The sequence below is a fragment of the Diospyros lotus genome, chromosome 10 (assembly GCF_014633365.1).
Source record: "Diospyros lotus cultivar Yz01 chromosome 10, ASM1463336v1, whole genome shotgun sequence".
NCBI classification, from domain to species: Eukaryota; Viridiplantae; Streptophyta; class Magnoliopsida; order Ericales; family Ebenaceae; genus Diospyros; species Diospyros lotus.
Window position 1 is genome coordinate 29,413,999 of NC_068347.1, and position 14,531 is coordinate 29,428,529.

At 35.3% G+C, this 14,531-nt stretch overlaps 2 protein-coding genes across 2 annotated transcripts; both read left to right on the forward strand.

Moving 5' to 3' along the window:
- The first annotated feature begins 502 nt into the window (after window positions 1–502).
- On the forward strand, window positions 503–4,500 carry LOC127812105 (uncharacterized). The gene is made up of 3 exons (XM_052352430.1): window positions 503–1,120; window positions 3,391–3,632; window positions 3,939–4,500. The coding sequence occupies exons 1-3, from the start codon at window positions 644–646 to the stop codon at window positions 4,183–4,185; spliced, it is 966 nt and encodes a 321-aa protein (XP_052208390.1). The 5' UTR covers window positions 503–643; the 3' UTR covers window positions 4,186–4,500.
- A 7,427-nt stretch (window positions 4,501–11,927) lies between these two features.
- Window positions 11,928–13,894, forward strand: LOC127811977 (protein DETOXIFICATION 55-like). Its single transcript, XM_052352208.1, is given in 3 exon segments — window positions 11,928–12,077; window positions 12,177–13,546; window positions 13,548–13,894. Coding segments are annotated over 3 exon segments (1,467 nt in total). The 5' UTR covers window positions 11,928–12,035; the 3' UTR covers window positions 13,603–13,894.
- The last annotated feature ends 637 nt before the right edge of the window (window positions 13,895–14,531 follow it).

Here is a 14,531-nt window from a genome sequence, read left to right on the forward strand (position 1 = left end):
CAAACTCGCCCATGCCGTAGTCGTTGATTTGAGGGTGACGACGGCAAGTGTGGTGACCATGCCTCACGCTACAAATTCTGTTTTTTTTTTTTTTCTAACATGATAAAACATAATATTTTTTTATTAAAAACAACTATAACCTATACCAAACATTCTTGGGACACATTTACTAATGTACCATTTTTTTAGGCATCCAGGTCCCAAGTACTCCTTCCAATCGATTCGGCGATTTATTTTTACTATCAAGTCGTTTTTCAATATTTTAAACTTATATCAATTTCATGAAGATTTCGGGTATTACAATAACTTTAAAGATCAATGACTATTTATTAATTTTATCCAAATAAAAAATGAACTTGTATTTTACGCTAAAGGTTAGATATGTAATTTTATTGAAGTGGTCCACCTTTGATTTCGCGTAGCATTATTCTTCCTTTTATCACTTTCCAAGGAAACAAACAAGCTCTTGATGCCGCTATGTATTAATCGAAGGAAACGAATACTGCAAGCCAGTGAAAGCATTATCCTTCATTTGATCACTTTCCCAGGAAACAAACAAGCTCTTGATGCCGCCATGTATTAATCGAAGGAAACGAATCCTGCAAGCCAGTGAAACCCACAGTTTGGGGAGAGATAGAGAGAGATGGAGGGAATAGAGCACAAGACGATTGCCGTCAATGGCCTCAACATCCACGTGGCGGAGAAGGGCCGAGGCCCGGTGGTGCTCTTCCTCCATGGCTTCCCGGAGCTCTGGTACTCCTGGCGCCACCAAATCCTCTTCTTGGCCTCCCACGGCTACCGCGCCGTCGCCCCCGACCTCCGCGGCTTCGGCGACACCACCGGCGCCCCCGTCAACGACGCCGCCAAGTTCACCGTCCTGCACACGGTGGGCGACGTCGTGGCGCTCCTTGACGCCATTGCGCCGCATGAAGAGAAGGTGTTTGTTGTGGGACATGACTGGGGAGCCTATATTGCTTGGCACTTGTGCTTGTTTAGGCCTGAGAAAGTCAGGGCTTTGGTGAACTTGAGCGTCCATTTCTTAGCAAGGCACCCCACAGCAAAGTTTGTAGAAACATTCAGACATTTCTATGGCGATGATCACTATATCTGCAGATTCCAGGTGCTCTTTCTTCTGTATATTATCTTAATAGTGAAGTGTGAACTGATCTTAGTTGCAAAGTATGTATTGATAGTCATATACCTCGTGCTATTTTCTCAAGATCCAACTCCACAGTGGTAGGTAGTACGTATATTAGAGAGTTCTTGGTATGTTACTTTGTCCCGTGAACTTGTAAGTGACCTTCAGCTATACTTTTGGGTGAGAACTGTCGTGTTATATATTTAAATTGAATGAGAGATAAATTAATCATTATTTGAATTGGTTAATGTTGTTCAGTTCATGAGTTGAGTAGCATGGTTTTCTTGTAATGTGCATTAACCTTGTCGTGCAAAGTTATTTACAGGCATGCCTCTAGCATACTTTCAGTGAGTTGCGCTGCTGAATACATGTGGATTTCAAGTAGTTTGATTCATTACACAATCTATCTTACTGTCAATTGTGGTTCATATTAGTTATGTGAAGTGAATTTCTTTTTTAGTGTGAGCCTTTGCACATTAATATATCTGCTGTAGAGTTTTTGTATACTCCATTTGTTACTATAATATAACCACGTTTTTACCAATGATTGGCAGCTGATATTGTTGAGATCGGAGAAAACAAGATTCCTTAATTTATACTAAATCAAGTTCTGATAAGTTAAGATAAAATTTAAAATTTATCCCTACTTGTGTGCATTAGAATTTTTAAAATTTTTTGTAGTGGTCAATTTTGGACAATTTTTTTAAGATTTGGTGGATCTGCTTGTTTTGTTTGTTTGTTTGTATTCGTCCAACTTCAATAATATTGTCTATTTTTCTAATTATTAGACTTGCAAAAATTTTTTAGATTTTGGTTTATCTACCAAATAACTTTTCAGTATAAACGACTCTCTCTCTCTCTCTCTCTCTCTAAGTTAGAGGGTAATTTTCAGTATAGGGATAATGTTGTTTTACGAGGAGTAGTGCATAAATATAAAAATCATGATGAATTTTTATACCAAATAACTTGGTTAGCTGTTAACATATTATTTTGAGCGAAATGACCCCTCAAAATGTCTTTTGGTTGCAAAAATACTACGATTACATTATTCTTGTCATGAATTTGCATAAATATTCTAAAAGAATAGAAATTTTTTATTTTATTCCAATTTGGACAGCAGAGTTTCAGATTTTAGAAGTCTTCCCGTGCAATTGGGATTCTTTAATTACTTCCATTTATGTTTATTTTTATGTTTTTTAACCTTGTTTATTTTTCAGAAATAAATAACACCTGGTTTCTGGTACCCTGTTTGATTTATTATTATTTTCAGTTTTTTGTTTCTATTTTTAAAATTTTGAAAAAAAAAAGAAAAAGAAAAGTCGATTTGATTGTATGTTTTGTTCCCAAAAAAGTGAAGACAATTTTCATTTTGTTGTAGGTTAAAATTTTTTTGTTTTTGTTTTTAAAATGGTGTTTCCATGTTCACTTTTTTGTTTCACTTTTAGTTGAATTCTTAGAACTATTTCATAATTGTCAGTGCATCACTACTGTGCTTTGAATTTTTACTAGTTTTTGAATATCTCAAGAATGAGATGGTAATAGAGTAAAATTATCTTGTCAATTTGATTACTTGATTTAAAAAATGGGTGAAGGGGAAAATTTTTCTGGTCTATTTGGATGGTTTGAGTAGAGAAATCAAAATTTGATCAAGAACTACAAATATATTATTTCCTATGTACTAGCGTTTTCATTTAGAGAATGCAACCTTATACAAAACTCAGTTGAACATATTTGTTAGTGGTTTCAGCTTCTTCTTTTTTCTGTAAATAAATAAAAAGCTGAAACCACTAACAAGTATGTTCAATTGAGTTTTGCTCCATGTGGCATGGATTTTTGCTTTCTCACTTGTTTAATTATTAAGACTCCAGAAAAAAAAAATGTTCTCCTTATAAAAATTGTGCATTGAAAAATTTCTTTCTATTCAATTTTAAGTTTAATTTATGTTAATGGACCAATTATAGTAACATCTTTTATGAGAAATAATTGAACATGACGGCTATTAATTATAAGATCACAAAAGACTGTAATTAAGATATATTTATATTTTTGCTCTTGCAATGTTGGGTTGATGCTGAAAAATATTCATTCAGAATCTTGGAGAATATTGAATTACTTGCAGTTTGCAGACCACAGGGCAAAGACTGTTCTTGATGTTCAAAATTTTCTAGATGGGAAATCCCAATTCATTATGGTCTTACCTAAGTCATACATGTGTGTGTGTGTGTGTGTTTGTGTCTATATATATATTGTAGGAACCTGGAGAAATTGAAGCTGAGTTTGCAAAGATTGGTCCTAGAAGGGTCGTCAAAAAGTTCCTGACATACCGGAACCCAGAGCCATTTCGTTTCCCTAAAGGTAAAGGATTTGGAGATTCACCTGATGATCCAGTCATCTTGCCCTCTTGGTTATCAGAAGAAGATGCTGATTACTATGCTAGCAAGTTTGAACAAACTGGCTTCACTGGTGGAATTAACTACTATCGGGCATCTGATTTGTAAGTTATCTTATTACACTTTCAAAATGGCACTGCAAATTTTTTACATAAGAGGTTTGTACAAAATAGTATTTTCCAGGACATATTGATGCATATGCCAATCTTGGCCCCTTTTATTTTATTTTTTTCTATTGACGAGAACCCATGGCGACTGTCCCCCGAGGGCACACTGAGTAAACTACAGCAGCTTTCAAAGTGGTCTCATCCCCAACTGGCTATAGTGGCCCTGGACAACTCTTTAGGGTGGTCTCTTTTGTCTGTTCCATTCCTAGGTTCAATCCATCTTACCCTGTTAACTTAATGCAGAAACTGGGAACTCACAGCTCCATGGGCAGGGGCCCAAGTAAAGGTGCCGGCGAAGTTCATTGTGGGTGATCTAGACTTGGTTTATCACATCCCAGGAGCCAAGGACTACATCCACAATGGTGGTTTCCAGAAGGATGTGCCCCAACTGGATGAAGTCGTTGTCATGGAAGACGCAGCACACTTCATCAACCAAGAGAAGCCTGACGAGATCAACAAACACATTCTTGAGTTTGTCAGCAAGTTCTGATCTCATCTCCCTTCCTTTGATCCTTGATGTTGTTTTGCTTCATTTCATGCAATAAGCCAGCGTCCGTCAGTGCTATACTGAACACTAAGAGCCCATCCGATTTGGCCGTTAGTTTTTATGTGTTTGTTTCCAATGTCTACTTTCAGATCTTTGTGTTTGGGTCTACTGATGCTGGTGGTGTGTTTGCTTTCTTATTGTCAAAAATTATTCTATGTTGGCCAGTTTTCATCCTTCATGAGGAGAATAATTTTTCTTTAATATATTAAGGTATGGTTCCCTGTTTGTATGTTTGGTCACTCCCAACAACAAATCATTTGTCAATCATCCTGAGTTTTTTTATTTTAAGAGTTAAATTTTGTCTTTCATGCGCCCAGAATGAATTTCATTCAATCTTTGTTTTGCCTAGGAAATTATGCTAATGGAATTAATTTAACACTCTAATGTACATGTTGTACACAAAATAGTCCAAGCCACTGTGGGCAATCTTTGATGAGTCATGCTACTCTTATACTATTGTGTACATTTTGAGCTACATAATAGTATAAAATATCTAAAATACCTTCTGCCTGACTACGTCTCATTGCGCCTCACAGTGAAGTTCAGGGGTATTTTAGACATTCTTACACCATTATGTAGTCTAAGATATTCACAATGGTGTAAGAGTAGCAATTTTTCATCTTTGATCTCACTAAACCCTTGCATCACTAACAATGCTTGAGTTTGGCAGTATCAATTTGACATTTCATTACTTATATGTTATGCATGTCTGTCCAAGTCCATGCCAAATCCTCCAATGAGTCATTAATTCATCAACCTTTTCAATCATAAATCTCTCTTAATCATTGGAGATGGTTACCAATTTTCATGCAAACCCGAGATCAACACAACATTAAATGTCATTTAGAAATTGTAAATATATAAGGCCATTTTGGTCATTTAAAAATATTTAATTAGGGCTAACTAATAATGAGAAAAATTCAACACAGCATTAAATTTCAAGGGTACTTATTGTATTTTCTCAAACTTTAAAAATTTCTTGCAATTACCTTAAATCTTAGGGGTACCGCATATAATTTTTTTCAAAAAAACATATGTTATGATTTAAATTTATGTTTTAAGTTATAAATTTATGCTTAATTAATACATTTTTATATATCTAGTGATATATATGTATAAACTATATATTTATACAAATATAATTATAAATAAAAAATTAAAAAAAATAAAAACCCAAAGCTTTCACTCACAGAATAAAATAAGTTCAATTGGTGACTATAAAAGTATCACAATCATTGATGGAACTAGAGGTGTTCAAAAAAACTACTAAATCGTGAAACCTGACTGCATCACATTCCATAATTTTTTTAGGAAAATAATTTGAGATGGTTTGAGAAATACTCAAACCATGTCGTCTGTGGTATGATAAAAATATATTTGATTAAAAACCAAACCATCCGACTAATCTAACAATATAAAAATTATAAAATCATAATCTTTCATTCCTCTCTACCCAGCCCTCGCCACACCAAGATCGACATCCTCCCATTTCTTTAAGCTTTTTCACAATTTCAGCTCTTATCGACAAGTCCAACACTCTCTACCTCTCATCCTCCTTTCTCTAAACCTTTCATTTGGATTTATCTATAGTGCTCGCTACCAGGAATATCCGTGGAATTGTTGATTTATCTCTAGTTGTTATAGGACTTGAAAAAGATGATTGACAAATCATAGAAATTCCTCCCATAGTTATTGTATCTCTTGGGTTCTCATTTGTAGTCTTTTTCTTGATATTTAGATAAACGTCTCTTTTTATACATCAATTATTTTAGTGTTGTTATGTTTGTGTGATATGCTTTTATATTTTGAATAAATCACGAAAATTGCATTGCGGTCTGATGTAATTTATGGAGACCAAATCAAATTACGTGATTTGGAGTGATAAAAAAAATTGTAAATGTAATTTAAAGTATTAAAAATGGTTTAAACAGATCAAACCACACTATGAACACCCTTAAATGGAACCCATCATTGAGGATGAGTTTTAAGGTTTCCAAATTATTAGATTTTGGTAATTTAGAATTTGGAGAGAGTGAGAAGGAAGGTAGGGGTACATTAGCAATTTAAAACCCAATTATCTATTATTGCTGGTGGCAATTGACGTAAGAAAGGAGATAACAACGACAATGGCTACGATGATTGGAAAATAGTGGTGAGCAAGATTGAGAGATATGAATTATAATTTTTAGATTTGTTTGAAGGTATATTATTTTTTTATTTGGTCAACTTTAACTTTTTTTCACCAATTTTAAAGGTTTATAAATCAAAAGTTAAGACTGCATTCTTTTTGTTATGTTCATATCATTTTTAGTTTTTATTTTTTTTAAATAATAAAAATATATTTACTTTGTTATTTTTAAAAATATATTTTCGAAAATAAGGAAAAAAATGATAAAAGAAATTCAAAACAAAGTTGTTTCCAGTCAAAACAATCTCTAAATTCAAAACATAGAAAACACAATCAAATTTTCATATTTTGGTCTTAAAAAATAAAAGGGAAAAAAGAAAAGAAGGAAAAAAAGAAAAAAAAATTATTCTTAAATTTCAAAATTAAAATTATATATTTATTTAAAATTTAAAAAATCTAGTATATTTATATTATAATTAAAAATATAAAACAACATATAGTATATTATTAAGTATATTACACATATTATGTATAATAATATTTAATATAAATTATCACTTAGATATCAGTAATTTATTAATCAAATTTATTATTTTATTTTAATAGAAAAATTTTATTAAAAATAGTTAATTTTTTTATTTAGTAATCAAATTTATTGAATAAAATAATTTTTCTCAAATTTTTAAAGTAAACTCGTTTTCTAATTTTTTATTTTAAGAAATCGTTTTTTAAAATAACAAAAAGAATACGTTTTAGTTTTTTGAAAATAAACTATCAAAATAAAAAAAATAAAAATAAATTAAAAATTAAAAATTAAAAACGCAAAAAGAAGACCTAACTGACTCAATCTTTTTCAAAACCACTAGCCCAATAGCTTTAAAGCTGGACAATGGTTTAACTCTCCAAACATTTGCAATAATTTTAAAATGTTAATAAATAATTTTAAAATTGATGTTGACCGAATTAAGCTTGGACTATTGAAACTGTTTTGAAATTATTTGAACTTAAAACGATTCAACCGCCAATGATGCATCTTAAGCAGGCCCAAAAAGAAAATGGGCCAGCACCAAGTCGGCCCATGAGGCAAACTCGTATTGCTTGCCAATTTCCAACCCCACTCCCAACCGAATTCCAGCACAAAGATCAAGATCAGGCAACTTGATCGGACGGCTGTAACTTCCCAACAAAAGCCAAGAAGATAAATACCAATGGGGTGGTCCCAATCACGTGGATACTATCCGAGATGAATAAAGTTGATCAGTGGACTCTTTTCCACATGATTCTGGCCTAACAATCACGTTTCAATGCACAGAAACCTCCCCCCGCAATGTGCAGTTGTTTCTCCATTTATGTAAACTTAATGGACTCCAACAAAAGCAAATGCACCCTTTATTTCCCTCTTATGAACTCATTTCCAAGGTGGGCTTTGGGGCTCCCCTCAGTGGACTGAGCTCCAATGGGTTGGGAACAACTGGGAAGATGGAGAAAACTAATTAAGCATAAAGTGTCACACATGTTTCTTTGTGACATAAAAACCTCATTGTTCACATGTCACCTCCTCTCCTCTCCTCTCCTCTCCTCTTCATCCACTGTCTAATTCTTCTCCACGGGCCTTTCAACTGATTTCGTATGTGTTTGGCTACTATTTGCTATTTTTACTGCTTTTCCTGGGAGAATACGTTTGGAACTTTGGACCATTGCTCAGTTGTGGTATCATCTTTGAGCACAGCTAATCTTTAATATTCCCTTTGTCCACTTAAAGTCAGATGCTATGACAACACCCCATTGCCCACGTTTGTTTTCTTTTATTAAGTTCATACGAAGAGTCCATTCTTCGGAGTATTGCAAATTAAAGAAACAACGATAAGATTATATATAATAATAATTCTCTAACCCAAGCAAAACAGTAATTCTCGTGCATTACATCTATCTTTTTTTTTGTTTTTTTTTTTTTTTTTTATCTTATGTTAAAACCAAAAATAATTTTCGAAACCTTAACTAAACATGTGCTAATTGTTTGCTCTTCAATCCCGTTAAACTGCTTTCAAAGAGATGAATGATACTATGTGCAAAGAATACAGGGTGGGAACTAAGAAACAAACAACATGAAGACAGTAAGCTAAAGCTATATTCATTCATGAAACCGTAATTCAAAGATCAAATCAATGACATCATTGAGATTTGACCAATGCACACACTCAAAGTTGGCATGTCTGCACAGCTTGATGGTGACTGTGATCAACATAATTTTACTATATCAAAAGCAGGTTTGCTGAGTTCAGATTGCATTATTGACCTTCTAAGCACTTCTAAGCAGAAATATTTGACAAAGTTAGGAAAGACAAATCATGCTTTGGATCAGGGGATTGTCGGCAAAAATCATGTATTGCAACATGCTGCATGACCACTTAAAACTCATTTTTTTCTAAGCACCATTTGATTGAATGTATGCGCACGCGCACACACACACACACATATGCATACGTATCTCCCATCTTAATTTGAATACTCAATTTTCTTTTACTTTCTTAGAATTGGGTATTACACACAAAATAGCACTAATATGCTTTGAGGTAAGCATGGCAATATTCATCATAGATCAAATACAGAAGATCTAGATTATCACCTTAAGAGTTGTATAAGAGATCTACTTTTTTTTTTGGTCTTTCACAGCTATGCCTGCATGAAGGAGAGAGAACAATACACATGGTCAAAATTCTGGTATTTTTGTTTTGACTCGATGGACAGCCCTCCTACTGGCACTTGATGAAGCTAATGACCAAGAAATGTGAATGATCAATTAGAAAAAGATACTTTTTATTAAGAATTCTAATTATGGTAGTATCGCAATCATGTTTAAGCTATAAAATAACTAAAAAAAAGAAAAAAGAAAAGTAGTGCTGCATCTAGTAAGACATATCAAGCTCATGAGTACCCCCATAAGCAATGCTACTCCAAGATCCACAAACTCTCAGCATTGAGTTGGATATTTGACTTGAGTAAGTGCTAAATTAATAAAAGTTAAGTTATTTTTCCATTCTTCTAAAAGCTTGTAGCATCTTTTCCTGGTTAAGAAGAGACACTAAACAAACAACCAATACGTGTGTGGGGGCATATTACAAGCATCTGGCCAACTTTGGTGCAAATTGTGGTTCGGTTGCTCGAGCTTTTTTAAACTAAAATAATGAGATCTGCAATGCCATTGGTGGTTAGCGCATGATAGCCTCTTCAATCACAAAATGAAGGCACTCAAGTCCTGACTTCTCAATGAATTAAGGGGCTAGCACTGTTTATCACTCACTAATTGCAGGGGAAAGTGAGAAATCTGTCACTTCTTCCAGTGCTCAAGGCTTGAGGGACCATAGAAACACACCTAAATAAGAAACCTCATCAACAAAATGAGAGATTTAAACCATTGGATATGGTGTCCTTCCTCTTAACAACCATAACATGGTAGTTGCTGAAAGGGTTTTGGGTTGGCAGGAATGATATCCCACCTTTGACATGGTTGAAAAAAAAGTGATGGGAGAGTAATCTGTGTACCAAATTATAAAAGTATTGATGATTATTGTTGATAACGATTGATTTCTTGCACATTTGGTGTAACCAAATGTCACATGCTTTGTTTCATGGAAGTGTGACAGAAAGTTAAGTGTTGATTATGTATGGAAAAACATCAAGCAAATTATTGTAAGGGTTTCAAAAGAGATTTTGGAGAATCAACAGAGGAATTAAGGGAAAAACAAATACCAACAGGAAAAGAAAGGTGAGAAAATAACAGCAAAAGCGAAAAGGGAAAATAAAAAGAAAGAGGCCAAAATACTTGCTTTTATTTGGTTGCAACAGAATGTGAGGAAAGTGAATATGCGTTCCCAAAAAAATTCTAAATTTTTTTTTTTTTTGGTCTTCTTACTCATGGAATAATAATAGTAATTCGATTTCCCTTTCCTTTCTTATTCCAAATGAAATTAAAGGTCCAACAACAGTATTAACATCATTCTAGATATTTAAAGGCCAAAATGGATAACTTCATTGTCATACCATTGATGGCAGTTATATCACATACCACAACAAATACAGTACTTAAGCTATTGCTGTTTTATTTTGTAAACATAAATTGACATAAATGAATAAAACTCTAATGATCTTCCCAAAAAAAAGCATCTACCAAGAATAAGCATGCATCTTCAAGAATATGCTATGCTTTTTTTTTTTTTTTTTTTGTTAAGTAATAAGCTATGCATTTGCTAGCTTGCATGTTTGCATGGATATTTGAATGTATAAAACTTACAGATACCCAAGAAACAGAGATTGCATGCATGGATGTAACCAAAGACACCACAAGCTGTAGCAACTTGCAATTTGACGTAACCAACAACTGAAATTCCTATCTCATGCTAAAACCTTAATCCTAAATGAAGTAATCGATAAAGTAATAACATGATTAAACTACATATAATTCAATTCCAACCGATAAACCAGAACAGAGGAAGAATGTGCTCTTCTTCACTAGGACACAACAAAAGAAAGAAATAACATGTGATGTTGAGAGAGGTCAGTTATGTTATCTTTCTTGGAAAAGCTCCATGGAAGAATTGGAAACGTGGGGTATTAGGGGAGGGACTGGGTCCTAAACCTCCACCAACTGTCTTTCTGTGGCCTATTTCCATCATACCCATGGGGCAAGATAACCAAATTCAAATAATTCTAAGATTTAATCAAAAGGCTGGTATCTCATGATAATGCTACAGAGACACATTTAAATGCTCAAACTGTCATAATTCCCTAGTTTCATAAATCTATACATGTGAGTAGAATACTCTGATTATTTTATGGTTACAAATTAATGATGCAAGTGTAAGGAAAGTTACATAGGACTTTCTGCGTGGCCTCCACTCTATATTTTGCAGACACTGCAACCCAAAAGGTGCATAAAACAACATTAGAAGGATGGTTGTTAAAACAAATTCTCACATACTAAGTACGATTTTTGAAGTTTAAACATACAAATAAAATATCCAAACAGGCGTATATCAAAAGCTCGTTCAAGGCATTTTCTTTTGTACCTTCACTCAACTGATTGAAGCCAACTGAAGCTCTCACACTTTATTCTTCCCAATTAACTCGAACAAGAAATCACACTGTACTATCAAGAGAGGATGACAGCAAAATACCTTCTCAGTGACCAGTCATGCTGGCCGGTAACATCACACCTCAAAGGAGTCAAGGATGACAGCAACTACATCAAGAACAATCCTTGCCCCCAAAGTAAACATTAGGCATGATTTTTCCAAAAAGGAAGCACAGATGTTCTCATTTATTTTGAAAAGTGGCAACATATAATTTGAACAGTAGATGAAACCTCCAATCTCAAAAGGTTAGTACTTGTGTTTTCTTTTTTAACTTTTTACAGCGATATATCTTTTGTTTAAGAGCTTTTTAAGAAAGTAATTTTTCAAACCACCACCTCTCACTCTTATAAAGCTATGCTGTGCTATTCTCATTCTTTACTAAACTGGCATCTTCCCCCCCCCCCCCCCCCCCCCCCCCCCTCTCTCTCTCTCACTGTATGTGTTGTAAACAAAGGGTTATCTCTACCTCTAAACTCTGACTCTAGCAGCACAAGCAAACAAGAAAAAGAAGAATAAGCAGAAAGGAAAAGCAGATGGCCGCAGAGCAAACCAAAAAGTACCCGACAATGCCAGAGGTATGAACAATAGAATCTTTAAAACTCCAATTACCTTTCTGCAAGCAAATGTCTATTTTCACATTCTGACAACCCTCTTTTGATCCTTCACTTTGCTAGGTGGTGGAGGAGTTGAAGAGAATGACTGGCATAGGCTTCCCCCTAATGGCCATGGGCTTGGTTGGCTACCTCAGAAACATGATTTTAGTTGTGTGCATGGGAAGGCTAGGGAATGTTGAGCTTGCTGGAGGAGCACTAGCCATTGGCTTCACCAATATCACTGGCTACTCGGTTCTATCAGGTCTAGCCCTGGGGATGGAACCACTTTGCAGCCAGGCTTCTGGTTCTAGAAACTTGTCTTTAGTGTCACTCACTCTTCAAAGAACAGTTTTAATGCTACTATTAGCCTCGATACCAATTGGATTGTCATGGTATAACCTTGAGGTATTTATGATTAGGCTCCATCAAAACCCAGATATAACACATATTGCAAGCCTCTACTGCCGCTATGCCATACCAGATCTCATTGCTAATAGCCTCCTTCATCCGCTTCGCATCTACTTAAGGTGTAAAGGGACAACATGGCCACTGATGTGGTGCACATTATTTGCAACACTTCTCCACCTTCCAATCACCATTTTCTTAGCTTTCACTCTTAGCCTTGGGGTCCCAGGGATCGCAATTTCAACTTTTGTCACCAACTTTAATACCTTGTTCTTCCTTCTAGCCTACATGATCTGCGCTCGTACCCCAAAGGAGCCTATTTGTCAGTCATTAGTAACACAAACAATGCCACATTCCACAACAAGTTCACTGGGGGAAGAGTGGGCCATGCTACTGCAACTTGCTATACCAAGTTGTCTAGCTGTTTGTTTGGAGTGGTGGTGGTATGAGTTCATGACACTTCTAGCTGGTTACCTTAATAAGCCTCATGTTGCTCTAGCAACATCAGCAATAGTTATCCAAACCACCTCTCTTATGTATACTTTTCCTTCAGCACTTAGTGCATCAGTGTCAACCAGAGTGGGCAATGAGCTTGGAGCAAGTAGGCCAGGTAAAGCTAGTTTGGCAACGGTGGTAGCCATAGGACTGGCCCTTCTAACATCTACTTTTGGTCTCTTATGGACCACCTTAGGGAGAGAAGCATGGGGAAGAGTCTTCACAAGGGATAATGAAGTTCTAGAGTTAACAATGGCTGTTCTGCCAATAATTGGTTTATGTGAGCTTGCAAACTGTCCACAAACCACATGCTGTGGCGTTCTCCGTGGAAGTGCTAGTCCTGGTGTCGGTGCACGTATAAATTTCTACTCCTTTTACTTGGTCGGCGCACCAGTGGCTATCATTCTAGCCTTTGTTTGGGGACTTGGATTTCCGGGCCTTTGTTATGGGCTTTTAGCAGCTCAGGCGACATGTGTAATTTCAATCTTCACAGTGATATATAAGATGGATTGGGACAGAGAATCATTAAAGGCTAAGGACTTGGTGGGAAGGAGTTGCTCATTTTCATGCGGATCAAACAGTGAAGTGTGAGAAAGGATTCCAATGATAGCTTCTGAAAACTGAACAGAATTCAAGGAAGTGACGTGTAGATAGTGCATTATTAACAATATAACTGCAAAATCTCATTTTCATTGTTCAAAGTCTCAGTAGATCTGGTTGTGCTCTTATATCTATACATTTTTTCCAATTACCATCCTTGCCAACCTCCGAGTGTCATGATGTATGCAAATTTCCCAAGCGAAACTACTGCAGGTACAGTTAATGAGTTCAGTTCTCTGGTAGTCCATTTGCTGATGTTTTACCCTTTCCATTTGGATATACAAAAGCATATAGCTAAATTCAGCATTGTTTTTGCCCACAGTTTTGAATGTGCGGAAGGAAATGAATGCAAACTAAGACGCAGCAAAACTAACTTTTACAACATTAACATTAATCTGTGGTAAAACATGCTGCATCAGAAATACTCAATTTCACTCTGGCATTTCGGTTAACGGCAGTTACTAAAACCACATTCTTTGGATCAAAGTGAGAATATTTGGATAATTTCGTTCGGAACCTGCTAGAGGCAATCACGAACAGAGATAAATGGGGGTGTACAGAGAGTGTTATCTAACTGGAGATTTCTGCAAAAGGAAAATAAGGGACCTAAAAAGTGCAGCATGAAGTTGCTGTTGTTCAACCTCATTTGCAACTATTTCCAAACAACATAAGGAAACACAAGTCATAAGAAATACTTAATAATTCACCTACAGAAGGAGCAAAAGGGAAAACACCACAAAGCCCTGTTTCCAGTTTTCACGAAAGATTAGAACAAACGCTCATTGTAGCAATTAGCAAACCAAAATTGCATCTGCTGTCAGAGCTCTGGCATTCACTTTCAGAAACAGAACCCAAATTTCGCAGCTTCATGGATTTCAAGTGCCTTGTAAAACAAAAGTAAAGACATCGAACAAATCCGGCAAATGATGTCAAAAT

Bases quoted from the DNA above. Each gene is read 5' to 3' on its own strand.
- LOC127812105 (XM_052352430.1), top strand. From the start codon at position 644: ATGGAGGGAATAGAGCACAAGACGATTGCCGTCAATGGCCTCAACATC. The intron at 1,121-3,390 runs GTGCTCTTTCTT...TATATATTGTAG, and splicing joins ACTATATCTGCAGATTCCAG to GAACCTGGAGAAATTGAAGC. The intron at 3,633-3,938 runs GTAAGTTATCTT...AACTTAATGCAG, and splicing joins TACTATCGGGCATCTGATTT to AAACTGGGAACTCACAGCTC.